This window comes from Saimiri boliviensis, chromosome 18 (assembly GCF_048565385.1).
Source record: "Saimiri boliviensis isolate mSaiBol1 chromosome 18, mSaiBol1.pri, whole genome shotgun sequence".
In the NCBI taxonomy this organism is placed as follows: Eukaryota; Metazoa; Chordata; class Mammalia; order Primates; family Cebidae; genus Saimiri; species Saimiri boliviensis.
The window spans coordinates 29,260,009-29,277,535 of record NC_133466.1 but is presented as its reverse complement, the minus strand read 5'-3'; the positions used below and the strand labels follow the sequence as shown (position 1 = coordinate 29,277,535).

The following is a 17,527-nucleotide window of genomic DNA, read 5'->3' as shown; positions in this document are numbered from 1 at the left end:
AATGAAGATATTTACCATGTTTGTTTTGCTATATCAAACTGATAGGCTCTTGTCAACTCATCCAGGTGAGCCTGTAGCATGGGTTGCATCTCTTCCCGTGGGGATGGAGTCAGAGTTGCAGTGGACTGCTGTCCAAAGGAGATAGCAGGAGAAGAAGCCACGCCTCGGACAGGAGGTGTTGGGACCCTATCATCATCTTCTTCCAGTTCATCTTCCATACCTTGGTGTAAGTAAGTTTGTACTGGCAGTGGTGGGCACCAGCTATCACTGTCATAGCTGAAATTAAATGAGGAAATTATGCACATTGACAGATATCTACATAAACACACACACACACACACACAATTATACTAGCAATAAGCAGCAACCACATGGTATCTAAAATGTTCTCTCAGTTTATTTCCTCCTGAAGCTGTCGGTGCCACCACAGTAAATCACCTGGCTGTTATCTTAATCTCTAATTGTAATTACATCCTTTATCTCAATATCTCAATTTATTTTTAAAAGACCTTATTAGCTAATTGTTACCCCACAGTTACAAGAGGCAATAACTTCCCAACAAACTTACTCATGTGGAAAAACCAAATTGCTAATTAAAGACAATTAATGAATTTAGTGCTTGTAGATTTAACTACTTCCTTCTCCTGTTCAGACTTGTGCACTAACATTATATGCCAATATAGCTGATTGATTATCTAAGAAGTTATTGGATAATTTTACTTATTCTTATTCTAGATCTCTGACAACCTTTCATTCCATATGTTATTAAGACTATGATATAAAAGCATTCGGTATCTCTCTGATTCTCTTAATTTTCTCAGTAGAAACTAACATCCTCTTTATCTTGTCATCCAAATACAAATCATAAAACCGAAGTTCAAAACCTTGCCCTATAAAATAAAAATAATATTTTTATTGTATTAAACAAATTTTGAGTGTAAAATATAACAATTATTTTAAAACCATATTTTTTTAGGGACTATGGTCTACAAGCATAGAAAATTAATCCAGAAAATTTTAACCATGAGACAAAATCAATAGCGTTTTTATTTCAATTCTCTGTAGACTGAATATTTTCAGAAATCAAATAGATTATAACATCCTTTTAAAAACAGACAAGGAAAATATAAATAGCATTATTGGATAGCATGGTCTTATAAATTCAGCCTCTTAAATCTCTGATGAATCTTTCTCCTACAATTTATCCCCACTACCACAATCAAACATCAGTTTCCTGCTGTAAACTAGCTCATTAGCTTTCCTTCTGTATCATCTTCTGTTCTGCTCTTTCTTACACACGTACAGTAGAATATATCTCTAAAATCTTCATTCCCATCATGCCTAAGCTTAAAATTATTTAGTGATCATAACTAATATTAAAAAAACTTTCCAACTCATTACCTGAGTCTAAAAAAACCCATCCTCATCTGATAAACTCATCTTTCAAGCTTAATTTTGCACTATTTCCTCAACATTCATATACTCTATTTTTTTCTAAAGTCTGTGTCTGTTTATACCTCTTCTCAAATCATTTGCTGCTAAGTGCCTACTCTTCCTTCAACCAGATACACTTCAAACATCATCAGTTTTGTGAAGTCTTCTCTGCCCCACTCCATATGGAACTAATTGCAATTCTATAATACTTATATTGTGGTACTCCCCATATTATATTGGAATTAGTTGTTTCTGTGTCTCTTTTCTCCCAATATTTTGTGAGATTCTTAAATTCAAGAAAGCTGTAATTCTCAGATACTTCTTGCACCTAGTATAGTATCTGGTACATGAGATATTAGGCAAACTATGATATTAGTAAATATTAAACATGTACATCTCTAGTCTTGATCTCTCTTACAAACAGTAACTCATAAATGTCAAGATGATTCTTGAATATTTTGACTTGGATGCCTTTTTATTTATTCAGTTTAAAAGCTGAATTCGGCCGGGCATGGTGGCTCAAGCCTGTAATCCCAGTACTTTGGGAGGCTGAGGTGGGTGGATCACGAGGTCAAGAAATCGAGACCGTCCTGGTCAACATGGTGAAACTCTGTCTCTACTAAAAATACAAAACATTAGCTGGGCATGGTGGCTCGTGCCTGTAATCCCAGCTACTCAGGAGGCTGGGGCAGGAGAATTGCCTGAACCCAGGAGGCGGAGGTTGTGGAGAGCCGAGATCGCACCATTGCACTCCAGCCTGGGTAATGAGAGCAAAACTCCATCTCAAAAAAAAAAAAAAAAAAAGCTGAATTCGGCCGGGCACAGTGGTTCAAGCCTGTAATCCCAGCACTTCTGGAGGCCGAGGCGGGTGGATCACGAGGTCAAGAGATCGAGATCATCCTGGTCAACATGGTGAAACCCTGTCTCTACTAAAAATACAAAAAATTAGCTGGGCATGGTGGCGCGTGCCTATAGTCCCACCTACTCGGGAGGCTGAGGCAGGAGAATTGCTTAAACCCAGGAGGAAGAGGTTGTGGTGAGCCGAGATTGTGCCACTGCACTCCAGCCTGGGTAACAAGAGCGAAACTCCGTCTCAAAAAAAAAAAAAAAAAAAAAAAAAAAAAAAAAAAAAAAAGCTGAATTCATCATAAAACTTGAACATGTATATTTATATTGGTTTTATTCATAATTGCCAAAACTTGGAAGCAACGAAGATGTCTCCCAGTAGGTAGATGGATAAACTACAGTACAAACAGGGTATGGAATATTATTGTTACTAAAAAGAAATAAGCTGTCAAGCCATAAAAAGACAAGGGAGAAACTTGAACACATATCACCAAGTAAAAGTTGCCAACCTAAAAAAGGTACCACAATAAGATTCCAACTACATGACACTCTGGAAAAGGCAACACTATGCAGACAGGAAAAAGATGAGTAGTTTCCAGAGGCTAGATGGGAGGAAGCCATCTAGCAAAGGAGGATAGGCAAAGAACAGAGGAATTTTAGGGCAGTGAAACGATTCTGTACGATACAATAATGGTGGATGCATGTATTGCATTTGTCCAAATCCATAGGATGTTCAACACGGTGAGAGCCCTAATGTAAACTATGGACTCTGGGCGATGATGACATGTGAATGTCAGTGCATCAATTGTTACAAATGTTCTACTCTGGTGGAGAATGTTGATGGTTGGGGAGGCTGTCCATATGTGGGGGCTGGAATAAACCTGCACTTTCTGCCCAATTTTTCTGTGAGCCTAAAACAGATGCAAAAAATAAACTTTATGAAAAAAAAAACCTCTAAATTTTTTTTTTGGACAAGTATGTGTCAGGGCCCTGAATGTTTCACAGAGCATGAATTTCGGTGGGGAAAGCTGATATTAAACAAATGATCAGCAATGTAGGATGCTATAGAAGTAGAAAGCAGGAGGTGTAAACTAGTTTCGGAGTTGGGCAGGGCTACGTTGACCACCAGCAAAAGGAATATTTTAAACAACATGTGTGGAAGCCCAGAGGAAAAGAAAGGAATCTGAAGCTTTCCAATAGTTCCCTAAATGCCAAGAGCTGACAAAGAGGAAGAAAGCTGGCCATGAAAGAGGCAGGAGAACTGGAGATAGGCTGCTCAAAGAAGGCCTTATCAGCCCCCAGAAGGAGTTTGAAATTTTCTTGTGGGCCATAGATACTTACAGAAAGGGTTTTTTGTTTTTGTTTTTAGGGAATAATATCATCTTTTGCATTCAGTCTCCTTAGTCCCTAAATTCTTTTTCCTAAATCCCAAAGATTTTTCCTTCAAAGCAAGTTATAATTCTGACACCTTTATTTTCATTTCTATGGCCATTTTCTTCTCTTGCTGAGGCTACCTAAATGAGGTGTAAGACCCTGTTTCAGAAGCCCTGTATGATTTGAATGAAATATTTCCTCCTAAGTGCCTTTTATATTAGACATTATAAACAACAGACAGACGCCAGTGTGTTACCAATTTTTGTACTAGAAAATACCTTCGTTTAGGCTGCATTCCATTTAATTGACTAAGTAATGAGTACTAATCTGAATCGAAAAAAACATTGCTCTAAATTGACGTCATTCTTATCTGTTCTATATGCTAGAGATCACAGTTAAATTACACTTGGAAAAAAGTCCTATTGCTTGAAAATTTTTTATTCACTCTCCTGGTGGGACTTGCTGCTTTTAGTTTTTCACATCCTTTCATCAATCCTACCCACCACTTACAAATTCATCTACGAAAACATTAGAATGGTCTGAATAAAAATATTTACTTCTCTTTTCTCCATTCATTAAATATATCTAAGCCTCAATCTAACTTTTCAGACAGTTTTTACAAGAAGAATCTCCTGGTCAAAATAAATTAGTCTGTTTTCATCTTTCTGTATGCTTTTTTTTTTTTTTTTCCATCCTGGTACATTTGTTTATAGGAATACACTTATATCCTATAAGCTGTAGTCTTCCAATTTTACCTATCTTAATCTTATGAATCCTTCAAGCCACAGGCTAAATCCCATATCTTATAGAAAGATTTCCTTGATGAGGCCAACCAGCTCTTATACATTACTCTTCTGAACTTGCACTGACAATATATTTGCACGTTTCTTTGAAAATTGATTATACACAGTCTTATGTCATTTCCAACACTGGTTCCTGTCACTCTTGACCAATTTATTTTAGTATTTAACTTTTCACATGTTTAGAATGCCTTTTCCTCAAGTGCATTACAGTTATGACATTGAACCATTCTTGTTTTATTATACTTAATATAATATCTTAAAAAGAGTAGGTCATAAGCATATGTATTGATTTGAATTAAAAACACGCAAATCATTTCATTAATTAGAATGCTTCATTTTTTTCATAATTTATTTAACTTAAGACACATTAAGTAAAACAGAAACACGTAAGAGTAGGCTAATCAAAAGAGAACTATCCATTTTCAGTATGAAATCTGCTTGCTGTTCTGCTTCATAAATAGATATAATTAAATTTAGTTTGTAAATCTTATTACAAAAAAGTCCTTTTCTTTCTTTTTTTTTTTTTTTTTTTTTTTTTTGGCCAAAAAGCAATAGGTGCACTTTCCTTACGTACATTGGTTTATTGCCAAGGATATCATACGTTGGAAAAAAGAAAGAAAATGTTTACATATTCAGTCTTTCAAGTGAAAATGGTCTATTCTTTCCTAAGATATTTCTGACACTCCAGAGGTAGTTATATATCCTTACTTCTGAAAATCTAATAGTGATATACACATGAAATGAAAAGTCATAGAGAATATATTAGAAGAAATATGTGTTATATGCATCATGTGTTAAGGAAACATAGGAGAAGTTATAATTTGTTGTAATCAATTCATTTTTACTAATTAAATAATATCAGGGAAAGGAGAGCCTAACCATACAAATATTATTTTTGACATTGTTCAAATACATTGCTTAATGTATTAAATAACTAAAACATATTTCATTAACTATTCCTGTTAACGAGAATGGGATGTTATCACCAATTTTTCCATGTCCTTATTTTTATAAAGATAACCTAGAACAGGAAGGAGCAAATTCTTTGCCCCTTTGGGATAGCAAAGCTGAAAAACGTCCACAGATTCACCTACTTACTGTGTGCCAAAAGAGGAAAAATGGGAAAAGAGAAAAAAGAAAAGGCTAGAAGGACCTGAAAGAATAAATGAAGAAAAGTTGGGGCACGGTGTGTATCATATGAAGTAGAAGAATGGTCTGCTATCTCCATGGCATTCATGTCTTAATCCATTCCAAGCAACAAATACTTAGGTTTCATAGTTACCGAAGAAAGGCAAGAAGACTCTATAAATTTTATGAAGTGTAGCTCTGTTTTTACAGTTTCCTTCACATTTTACAGATATACATCTTATCTGAGTGATAGAATTTCAATTTTTTCTTGTAGTAACATTAAAAGGACTGTGAAAATGCTGCTAATGCCAAACCAAAGATCTTTCAGTCAACCTTTCACGGAGAAGCTTTTGTTCTTTGGCTTATTGTCAGTGAACTATGAGGCATCATATTATCTGCCTTTCCTGGTGAATAATGATAAAGATGACAACAAATCGATGCTGCATGTAAATGAACTTGTAAAAGGCCAGATACAAATACCAAATTACTAATAAAGATACAATAAAGTTCACCACTGGCTGAAACTTGCCAATCTCTAATTGCAGTAACAAAGAAAACCTCCACTTTTCCATTTAATTACCATAGAATTCTTCCTAGAATCATGTGACTATGATGAAATGCATTGTATTTATAGCTAGGGATTAATACATTTTGACAAGTTTTGTCAAGCTGAGAGAGGCATATTGATGGGAGAAAATATTGCTATAGTACTGAATTAACAATTAAATACTTTTTGTTGGGCAATTGATAACTTGATATTCTGATATTTTTATTTTATTTCGACATTTATTTTGATATGTGGGGAAAGGAAGGCTTAGAATGAAAAATGATGATATCTAGGCTCTCAGAAACAGTACTAAATATTGTAACAAAAAACTAGACATTAGTTTCAAGATGATGGTTACCATTAACTAGGTATATCTCCTAAATATGTACCTTTCCTGCAACCCAATGATATTGCTTTGTTTTATTCCCGTACCATTTACATGATACTGGCCATTCTACTGCAATATTCCATGCTTTATCTGCCTGCTGAGCCTCACATCCTCCAATTCATCATCTGTACTCAAAGATCAGAATTCCAGTATGACATAGAAGGCTTCACAATTGCCTTCAAAACATCTTCTTAATCTCCTACCCTATGCAGTTTTCAAACTCAACAAGCCTCCAACATCAGCAAGAAATTGATAAAGGGCACAGAGAAGCAATTAAGTGCAGTATGAAGAGTACTACAACAGAGGAGCAAGCTTTAGGAATAACAAAAACAGAGGCAAATAACTGTAACTAAATAAGGCTGGGTTTCAAAAGAATGACTAATGGGGCTATTTGCTATTTCTCACTTTCTTGTTTTTTATTGTATTATATTTCTTTTCTTTCTTTTTTTTTTTTGTCTTTGGCCAGTAAATTTCTCTCCATTTGCACAGAAAATCACAACAATAGTAACATTTTGTTACAGTTGTTGACTATTCTATGTCTAGACCACTTTTGGACAGAGACTTTTCCTTGTTATTCTTTGTCCTTATTTTTGGCTCAGTGCCTGGAATCCAACAGCCACCAAATGTGGTTCCATTATTTGTGAATAAATGATTCTAGATTCACCTTAAAAATTAACTTCTACAAGCTCTCCCCTGGCATCCCTGGTATAAATGATTGCCCCTGTCTGTTGGGAAATTATTAGTTCTTCCTCATTGTTGAGTTAGGGCATCATACAAAATTGTGTGTGTGTGTGTGTGTGTGTGTGTGTGTGTGTGCACGTGCATGTATGCATATGTGTGTGTGTCAGGATCAGGATAGTGTTTATTAGTGTCTGATCTCTAGTAAGTATCAAGAGCAAAAATGTTTCTAAATTTTTTATATTTTTTATATCAAGAAAAGCTTAAACCTGAATTATGAATGTTCCAAATTATAGAAAAACTATTTAGAAGATGTCTTCTAAAGATTTCCTCTGTGAATTATTTAATATTAATATTATGAATAGTAGAATACTCTACTGTGTTCAATAATCTTTCCTTTTTCAGTATCATATGGTTTATCGATTAGAAAACATAAAAGTATAAAGAATACATCAAGAAATGGACAAAACCATGCCCAATCTATTAATGTTTATTTGTCCTTATTATATTAACTTTAAATATGTGTTTTTATTATAAACAATTAAAATAATAATTTTCAAGTGTTTAAAAACTGAGCTCAAAACATAAGGAAATTGAATTTTATTGTCAGCATTACTGACTGGCTAAGATCTAACCACTATTTTTAGTAAGAATGATGACATTTTAAAGCAAATACTATGTATTTAAGACAAGAACTTGAAGATAAGTAACTCAAAATACATATATATATATATATAAAGTAGTTTCCAAACATGTAAAAACAATTTTGTGTTTTATATCTTAATTATACTGAAAATAATTTGTGTCAAATAATAAAAATTTGCACGTTCTATTATTTCATGAATATTTCCAATTCCACTGGAAGGTAATGAAATAAAGTGAGAAATTTAGCACTGATTTTGATTTAAGTAGTTTTATTGCAGGAGGTTACAGGAATTATTATAGTCTGTGTGTTTGTTTGTTTTTCTTTTTTTTTGAGACGGAGTTTCCCTCTTGTTGCCCAGGCTGGAGTGCAATGGCACAATCTCGGCTCACTGCAACCTCCACCTCCTGGATTCAGGCAATTCTCCTGCCTCAGCCTCCTGAGTAGCTGGGATTACAGGCACATGTCACTATGCCCAGCTAATGTTTTGTATTTTTAGTAGAGATGGGGTGTCACCATGTTGACCAGGATGGTCTCGATCTCTTGACCTCGTGATCCACCCGCCTCGGCCTCCCAAAGTGCTGGGATTACAGGTGTGCGCCACCGTGCCCGGCCCTATAGTCTGTGTGTTTTTTTGTAGATTCAATGGTGAAAAAAATTCCAAATTATCCACATTTTCATGTGATCTGAGTTCAAGACTTTATGTATTTAAAGCTTTAACAGCGCTACTTTCTCTTCCTATTTTACGAGTCCCCATTTCTGTTTTCTCTGACTATAGCTTTTAAAATGGAGATTTCTAAGCTCCTTAATAATCTTGTGAAATACACATCTTTTGTTTTTCTTTGCTCATGATTCATGTGGCACTGACATTTTTATAATATTAATATAAATTAAGATTATACAGGATATGCTTTTAGTTTCCCATTTCAAATGTGAACTTAAAAAGGTAAAATAGTTACATATGCATATATAATAAGTACTACAATCTCAGAGAGACAAATGAAGGCTTTTGGAGGGAGAGGAAGACACAGACAAAAACTATTTATATATGTGTGTGTACATATATATAATGCATATACAAACTACATATGAGTGTATATATATATATATGTATATATATATATAATATCTCAAAAAAGACAAATGATATCATTAAAGGAAGCTAATCTTGTGACATCAAAAATTCCCATTAGAAAATTAATCTGAAGATCTTGAAGACAACAGTTATGTACAAAGAAAAGAAAATGACAAAAAAATTTTGAAGCATGAGTATGTGATTTTTTTTAACCCAGGCAATAAATAAACCATTATAGAAATAAATGGATGTGTTGTAATATCCAAATATTTTTAAGTAAAAAAAAAAATTGTGAAAAGAAAAACTGCTTTTATTGTATATTTTTAGCTTACCTAAAGACCCAGTCAAAATAACAGTGACCTGGGAATTATAAGGAAGACAAAGCCTTTAGAATTATTAAACTAGAAAGGAATCTATGAACATTTTTTGACCAGGGTTTTTTTTTTTTTTTTGGAATTAGAGGATAAAAAGTATCAGTGTCTTTGTGTTTAAAATCATTTAAGGCTTAAACTAACAGAGGAAGACTAACTCTTGTGAGACACTTGGGAAAGAATAAGGAAACTGGTCACATTTAAAGGCCCTCAAAGGAAATTTTATAGCTTAAAAAGGTTTCCTTACAGAGTGTGCATTGGCTCTATTATTATTCTGGCCCCTAAATTCCCATCAGAGCTGATGATTAAAGTTCTACCCACTGGCCAGGTCCCTACAATTATCCCATTGTGATGGTGCTCTACAGTGGCGCCCTGCTATGGCCAGACATCAAGTCATTAGAGAACTGCAAGGGATGATGAAGAAGGTTATTTTAATTCCCTTTTCAGCCCTTCTCAGGAGTGGCTCTTTAGTTCACAGAGCTGTGGGTACTTGCTTTCAAACTAACAAGCAATATTATAAATGGAGGCTGCATTATCATGATTGCAGACAACCTAAGGCACTTGAAGGCCAAGGATTCTCAGTCTTCAATATGTGCTGTTTTGTATTTATCAGCTAAAAATATATAGACAGTGCAAACAATGAAAGAGGGGAAAATGCAATGAACATGGTGGTAGGGGGCAAAGGAAACAATAAGAGAACACAAGATGATGGCAAAAATGAACAGCAGAGAGGAGAGGAGAGCCCTGGCCATTTTGTTAGGAAAAAAAATATTTTTACCCATTTTCTTGCTGTTCCACTGCATAGTGTTCCAGCTCTGTACCAGGAAGAGGCTGGACTGGGGGAGGAGGTAGAGGGACATTGGCCCAAGTGGATCCGTTGTTTTTCTGTGGTTTAGAAGAGTTTTTATTTTTCTTCTTTTTTCCACCTTTCCCACCTGAAAGTAATGATGTGTTTATTCAGAGATGCCAAATATCAGAATAAATAGAATATATCAGATGGCAAGATGTATTTATGTTTCAAAACACCAGAATCAGTCTGTTGGAGTTGTTAAAAGCTATAAACAATGAAATGATATAATAAGGAAAATATTTTAATAAATCACTCAAAATGATATTGCTTTTTTTTCCCCAGTGCATTAACAGCAGAGCTGAATAAACCAAAAACATGGCTGCTGTATCAAAAGCATGCTTATTGATTTATTCATGTCTGCTGCCTGCATGTTTCCATTGTTAGAGGAAATAATGGGCCATAACAAATTCTTTTAAATGTCAAATTTTAGTGCACTTATAATACTCTTTTGCATAATTTCTCTCAGTGGAAAATGCAGGGTCTAAGGATACAGGCTAAACTTTTCCATTAGAACTTATTCAATTTAATTAATCCAGGAGAGTAACAATTTTTATCTTAAAAGTAACTGATAAAAATCAATCGGCTACAATCGGGAAAATAACTGTAAATATTTCACCATGATACATTTTATAGACCTTTAAACTAATGAATGGCATGATTATTTTAGCATATAAATGTTAATAGTTCTTAGCTATTTTAAGCATAACATTTCATAACATTCCAAAAAGGAGGAAAAATTAATACAGTAATCAGTTTCAGGAGCATTGTAATACACATGAAATCATGCACAAAATAAGAGCAGAAAGTAAGCCGGCAGCATATGAGCCATATCTAGGATTACACAGCGCTTAATAAAATATACTAACTATAATTTAACAGTTGGACAGTGCCATAGTTTTTACTCTTCCAAAATTAAGCAAATAAAGCTTCTGTCTTAAAACTGGACCACAGTTAGATGAAGAATGAGTACTTCTTGGAGCAGAATAACAAAGTGCATTTCAGGGGACCCTATGTAACTTCCATGACTCCCACCACAGCCTACAGCAATATATCTGCTGAAAATCTAACTGATCCTTGGGACTTCATCTTTCTGGTACCACAAGTTGTGAGAAAAAAATTATTTGTAGCAGGGCTATCTAGCAACATATCATAGTATCACTAGAAGTCTACTCTTCTCCTTTCTTCTACCAATTACTCAGCTGCATCAGCCAAATCAGAATATTATGTAATTTAATAGCAACATATTTGAGCACCAGGAAGTGATAAAACTGCTAAACTAGAGATATACTTTATTGCCAGTTATAAAATTGTATGTATTTTCCACATAGCATGCATACCTACACACATTTAAAAGAATATTCCTGCACACAAATTGTTTCACCATGCCTTTTATTATACTTGTTTGGTAGTCTGCTTAGAGGATAAGAGTTTGGTTTTGGATTTACAGACCAGTTTCCCACTTACTAGATAAGTTACTCAATAGTTACTGCCTACATTTTTACACATGTAAAACAGATATAAAGTTACTACTTCTTTGAACTGTTTTGAGAATTACAAGAGACAATGCATATTAAGTACTCAGAATGTACCGAACATTCAATACATATCACACATTGTATTCTTCCTTTCCCATATACTCTATTTTAGAGCAAACAGAGCTCCTCTTGATTTCTAAAGCTTTCTCTACTCCCAACTTCTCCAGGCCCAGTGAGTATCCCACAAGTAGCCTGACTCTCAGAATAAGAATAAACTTGCTTTACTATAAATCTGTAACGGTTTTCTTTAAGGTAGATGAACCTTAATCCTTTTGCTTCCTGATGAGTCGGCAAAATTATAAAACAGGGATCATCTTTTCTGCTGTAATATCAGAACTCCATTTCAGTGATTGAAAGGAGGATAGTTTAAGCTACTTGTCTTTTGTAGCTTTCTCTCTAGTTACACCTCCTTTATTCCTTATTTATTTATATATAAAAAGTGCTTTTCATTTTCCATAGTACCTTTAGAAATTTGAGGTGATCACCACCAGAACTGAGTGACAGAAATAGACAAGTTCTTGCATCTCCATTTATAGATAAAGTAACTGAGGTTCATTCCAAGTGTTATGTGGTCTATAGTCACTCAGTAAGAGAAAAATCAGAATTCGGAGTGCAGCAGCTTTTTACTGGAAATTACTACTTCTAGAGCCCTGAATTCTGTTGAACTCATTTTTCAAAGTTCAAGAAAGCCATTTATCACCTACTTTTCCAAACAGATTTTAAAATGTATTTTGGAAACAGAGGTGATTCGCAAAAGAAATTTGTGAGGGCTTTCTATCCATCATCCACTTTCACTTCTTTGAGGAATATTTCTGCACTCTCATTGTGGGCAGTATGGGTAGGATTACTAAGCAACACACCTTACCTCTTTTAGCAGTGAGCTAAGTGGTAGGCTCATAGCATGGTGGAGAGCATATGACAGAACCAAAGCCACTTAACATTCTCTGACATCTGAATCTTGAGTGAAGTGAGCCACAGTCTACTGCTGTTATTTGTAAACAAAGAACCCTTACTAATTTTAGGGTGAGAATTGCCTATATTATCTTTTAAGAGAGAATATTTTAATGAATTACAAATATATTTAATTTAGGTGTATATAATGTGTGTGGGTGTGTGCGTGTGTATGTGTGTGTGTGTATATATATATATATATATATATATATATATTTTTTTTTTTTTTTTTTTTTTTTTCTTTAGACAGGGTCTTACTCTGTCACCCAGGCTGGAGTGCAGTGGTGTGATCACATCCACTGCAACCTCAGCCTCCCAGGCTCAAGCATCCATCTACCCCAGCCTTTCGAGTAGCTGGGAATACAGTCGAGCACCAGCATAATTGACTAAGTTTTGCATTTCTTTTAGAAATGGTGTTTTGCCATGTTGCTCATGCTGGTGATTTTATATTTTCAATGATGAGATTTTTAATGGAAGTGCTCAGAACTTGTGTATTGAATAACTTATAAGTGTTTCAAAGAGGGTGATACACTCAAAGAATTCAGAAATGTCCACTTTTATCACTGTGATTATTTTAAATTGCTTACATTGCTATGCACAAATTAAGAAAATCTTATAATACCATATGATTAGCTATCCACAAGGTGGTTTGATCTTAAACTTAAGCCTTAGGAAACATACCTATGATTATAAGCATAAAACAAAACTCTAATATTAAACTCAATTGAACTAAACTAAAAAGAGAATAATCACTTCACTCTCACCTACTAAAGAATGCTTTCTATCATCACTTTAAGTAATTTTGCATTCAAATGTAGATGAAGTAGTTAATATAATTCATAGATATATATAAATGTCACTCAGGAGATTAATGGATTCAAAAAAGCACTAAGCACTATTATGAATCGTGTTCTGCTTACAATTACTCAAAAGGTAACTTTTAAAACTTGGTGGTGGCAATCAACACATATAGAATACTTAAAGATTTTTAAAGTCTTAGTAATCTTAAAGATTTTTAAAAGTCTTAGGCTTATAGTATACAGATTGATTTTTACATACTGCATGTGACTTTATATATCTTTAATAAAATAAAAAGGAAGCCCAGGATAAATTACTTTTTAATTATTCAGAACAATCGTGAGACTTACTATAAATAAATGGCAGTCTAAATGACATACAAGGTCATTCAAAAAATTCTCCTATATTATTAAACCCGTTTAAATTCATAACAGATGTTTAAAATTTTCTGGATTCTATAATGTATCTAATTCTACCAGTAGGCAAGAAAAGCAAATGAGTCATTTTGAAGGGAAGAGGGAGCATTAACATTTTCAGACTGAAAGGGTTCCATCTCCTGAGGAAAAGTAATTTAGAAAATGTTACCCTAATGATGTAAAAAGTTTAACTCTTTATGGCCTTGATGCCTGGTAGCCTGTGACATGCCATAATACACTATAATCTTTTACAAATAACCTGTAATTAAACAAATAAAACAAAATCTCAGTACAAACAAACAGCATGTAGTTAATCCAAACAAATTAAGCAAGTGGGGTCATGGAATAAATTAGAAATGCACAAAGTCATCAGCCGTACAATGTAAATGTTATGGTTGAAAGTTAAAGTGTGTCTACTACAACCACCTCATTTTATAGGTAAGGATCTTTGGGCCAGGAAGATTTCACTTATAAGTCATTACAGTAGGTTTATACTTCTGTCCAGTAAAAGGTATTTCTTTCCATTTGTGCTACGTAATACCTACATTATATATTGTTAGTTTGGCTGCTATGTCTCAAATACATATTAAAATTTATACCATAAAAGAATTATCCATATCAAAGATTGTATGATTTCTTTGGAAATTAAATATTAATACTAATTTTCCATATTAAATTTCCTGTACAGTACATTAGAATATCTATCATTCAACAGATAAAAAATCCTATTACATAATATTTTGAAATCTTGTCCAAAAATAGGAAGTCACATCAATGATATACTAACATTATGAAGCACTCCATAATCATTTTCACTGTAGTTGAATTCATCTTTTAGTATCCATGACATGGAATTGACTTTCATGTATAATTTTTTCATCATAAAATTGTCTTTACTCTGTGCTTTAACAAATAGAATTTAGTAGAATGGTATAATTTTTCTTTAAATATATCCTTGTATAGTTAGTATATAAAAGGGGACAGTGATTTTTCTCTTCCCTTTCTCCCATTAAGGCAGAATTTCATCAGCATAAACTCTTATTGCCATTTGATAGATACAGGCCTGACAGGGAGCTGCGATTCAGTATATCTTCATGGTTGTTAGGAACACAGGTCATATGCTGGTGACAGACAAATATTTCTCCTTACTGTGATGAGACCAACCTGAGAGACTGCCACTCCTTTCTGAGCTGTTGTGAGAGCTGGTGGTGCTGAAATCCTGAGACTGGTTGTGTGGCATTCTATTAGACAATCCCTCAGCCAATCGGTAGTCAGGAATGTAAAGTAAGGCTAAGGGTTAAAGGGCAGAGGTCATAGTGGCATCATGTGATTAGTTCACAGCACAAGCCCATGCAGAACATGCAGTTAGCAACTCAAAAGCAGATGTTGTGGGAGAGTGGAGGAATGTTTTGTCTAGCCTGTCCTAATGGAGGTAGGGATGGATTGCTGATCATTATGTTGAAAAGGAGCTAAAAGATGAAACCGATTGGCGCTGGTGTGTGGTGGTGGTGGTAGCGGTGGTGGTGGTGGTGACGGTGGTGGTGGCAGTGGTGGTGGTAAGAATTATTCAAGTTACTGGAAACATGCCAGTATCTTTTTTAGTTAAGATAGAAAACCTGGTAATGAATCACTGAAACAACAACAAATACTAATTTCTATCTCATGCACAAATGATATGAAAATAACTCCTCAGGACTCAAGAACCTGACTCACCATTGTTACCTTTGTTCTGATCAGGTAGAGAATAACCAAATCCCATCAGATCTGTTTTTTGCTGAATTGAGCTTTTCCATTGTTGATCAGGCAGATCGACAGCCAATTCATGTATGCTGTTGGAATGCAAGATCTGTGTGGTGGCATATGGGGTAGCCTGTGTTATTTGGCTGGAACTGTTGTAAGTGGTTTTGGTAGTAAAGTCAATGCTGCTATAAATGGCTCCATCTGAGAGCATCGTTGCTGTTTTATCCCCTTGGCCCGGAACTGGTGGCAGCACATCTGTGGTGAACATAGGGAAATGAAACAATTTAATGAGGCACCGGAAGCCCAAAACTATCAGGGTTGACGATGAAAAATAAGTGTGTCACACTGCACGTTTGCATTTCAGCTGAGATGGGCTTCATGAGCCACTGAAGGGTAGATGATGTACAACCATCGCCAAGCTACCAGCCTCAGTGACAGGCAGGCCTACCGCTCGCCCTTCACGTCTCACTGCTTAAAACACCCCTCCCCCGATTTCCTTCAACCATGAATGAGAAGTTTGAGATATTTCACTACTGGAAAATGCTTTTCGTTGCTCACACTGTTTCAGAACCAATAAAAGTGTTAGCACTTTACAGTAGCAATGATAGTGAACCCACAAATCACAGATGTAAAACATCTCTTTCCACTTTATCCTAAGAGATATAGACTATAACTGCTGAATATAATATGCAAACATTTCCAAAATTATACTATCTTGACTGTGAAGTACATTTTTTGAAGTTTTAGCTTGCCACTTACTGATGTGATTTCATTGCTCCAGAAATGGAGAATACATTCTTTTTTCTTGGATAACAAAGGAAAATTTTCATGAATAAGTCATTTTCACAACATAGCAGGATTTCACTATGGAAAAAGCAATCTCAGTGATTGGTGACTTTTTAATTTATGCTATCAACTCCAAACTACAGAATTACAGTTTCATGTTGTAATACAGCAAGAGTAAAATTAAACTTCAGGAACCATGCTGAATATCAATCAGTCCATTTTTCATTTTGGTATGCTGAATTATTTTTACATGATGCTTTATAATTCAGAACTGCCACCTCTCCCCTGAGCTCTTATTTTCCATTTTTGGAAGAAAGATACTAAGTGAATCTAAAATAGAAATCACTAAATGACACGAGTTTTAATCATGTAGAGTTAAAATGAATCTAATTATTATACAGTACATTTTATAATAATCTATATTCTGAAAGCTTCACTTCATGGGACTTGAGGTCATCAAATCACTTCATTTCTTCATTATAGGACATTTTCAATTATCTTAAAACTTTTAGATTAGCTGATACCCAATAGTACCTGAAATAAAAATTCTTATAGAAATATTACTTTTACTTTTGAATTTTACATATGCTAAAATTGCCTTCTTTAGCAACTGTAGAAAGAAAGGTATAATGTGTTTTGTACACTGTATAACTTAAGTCTTTCTGAAGTTTTTGAATTGGAATTATTTTACATTTAAGTGGATATGTACTTAAGATAGTGAAGTAAGTATCTTAAATGTATATCAGTGAAATTGTTAAACATATTTAAATTCATAATTCAGGTTGTATTAGCAAATGACATTATTTTTGAATTTCACAACTTTGGAACTACTTTCTTGCCCTTCTTTCTTTGAGCTATGTACTAATCGCAAAATTGGATGTTAACGTGCAGCATTCTCAAGTGTTAACATTATTTTTATTTCTCAAAAAATTTTAATGTGTAGTATATCCAAACTGGTGAAAATAGATCCTTGACTCTGGGTGAGTTTTCAGACTTTTGCTTCTGCCACTTCCACCATGTCTTTCACTGACATTAGCTGAATATCAATGGTTCTCTAACTTGGCTCCAATTTCACACACTTTGAATTTGAAGTTCTCCAAAGCTTTATATGTGAAGAGCAAGCCACTTCAATGGCAAGCTTTTCAAATGGCTGTGTGCTCAAAT

General features: G+C 34.4%; 1 protein-coding gene across 17 annotated transcripts in view; it reads right to left on the bottom strand.

The window, feature by feature from the left end:
- ROBO2 (roundabout guidance receptor 2) overlaps positions 1–17,527 on the bottom strand; it is a 1,294,416-nt gene that overhangs the window by 29,108 nt on the left and 1,247,781 nt on the right. For 9 of the 17 annotated variants that reach the window (XM_039480471.2, XM_039480474.2, XM_039480473.2 and 6 more), the window contains 3 exons: positions 15,551–15,832; positions 10,066–10,222; positions 16–276 (listed from right to left, as the gene is read on the bottom strand). In XM_039480471.2, the coding sequence (XP_039336405.1) occupies positions 16–276; positions 10,066–10,222; positions 15,551–15,832 (700 nt within the window). Of the gene's footprint in view, positions 1–15; positions 277–10,065; positions 10,223–15,001; positions 15,128–15,550; positions 15,833–17,527 lie in introns of all 17 variants that reach the window. The other 8 variants (XM_074389490.1, XM_074389491.1, XM_074389492.1 and 5 more) reach the window with 2 other exon arrangements.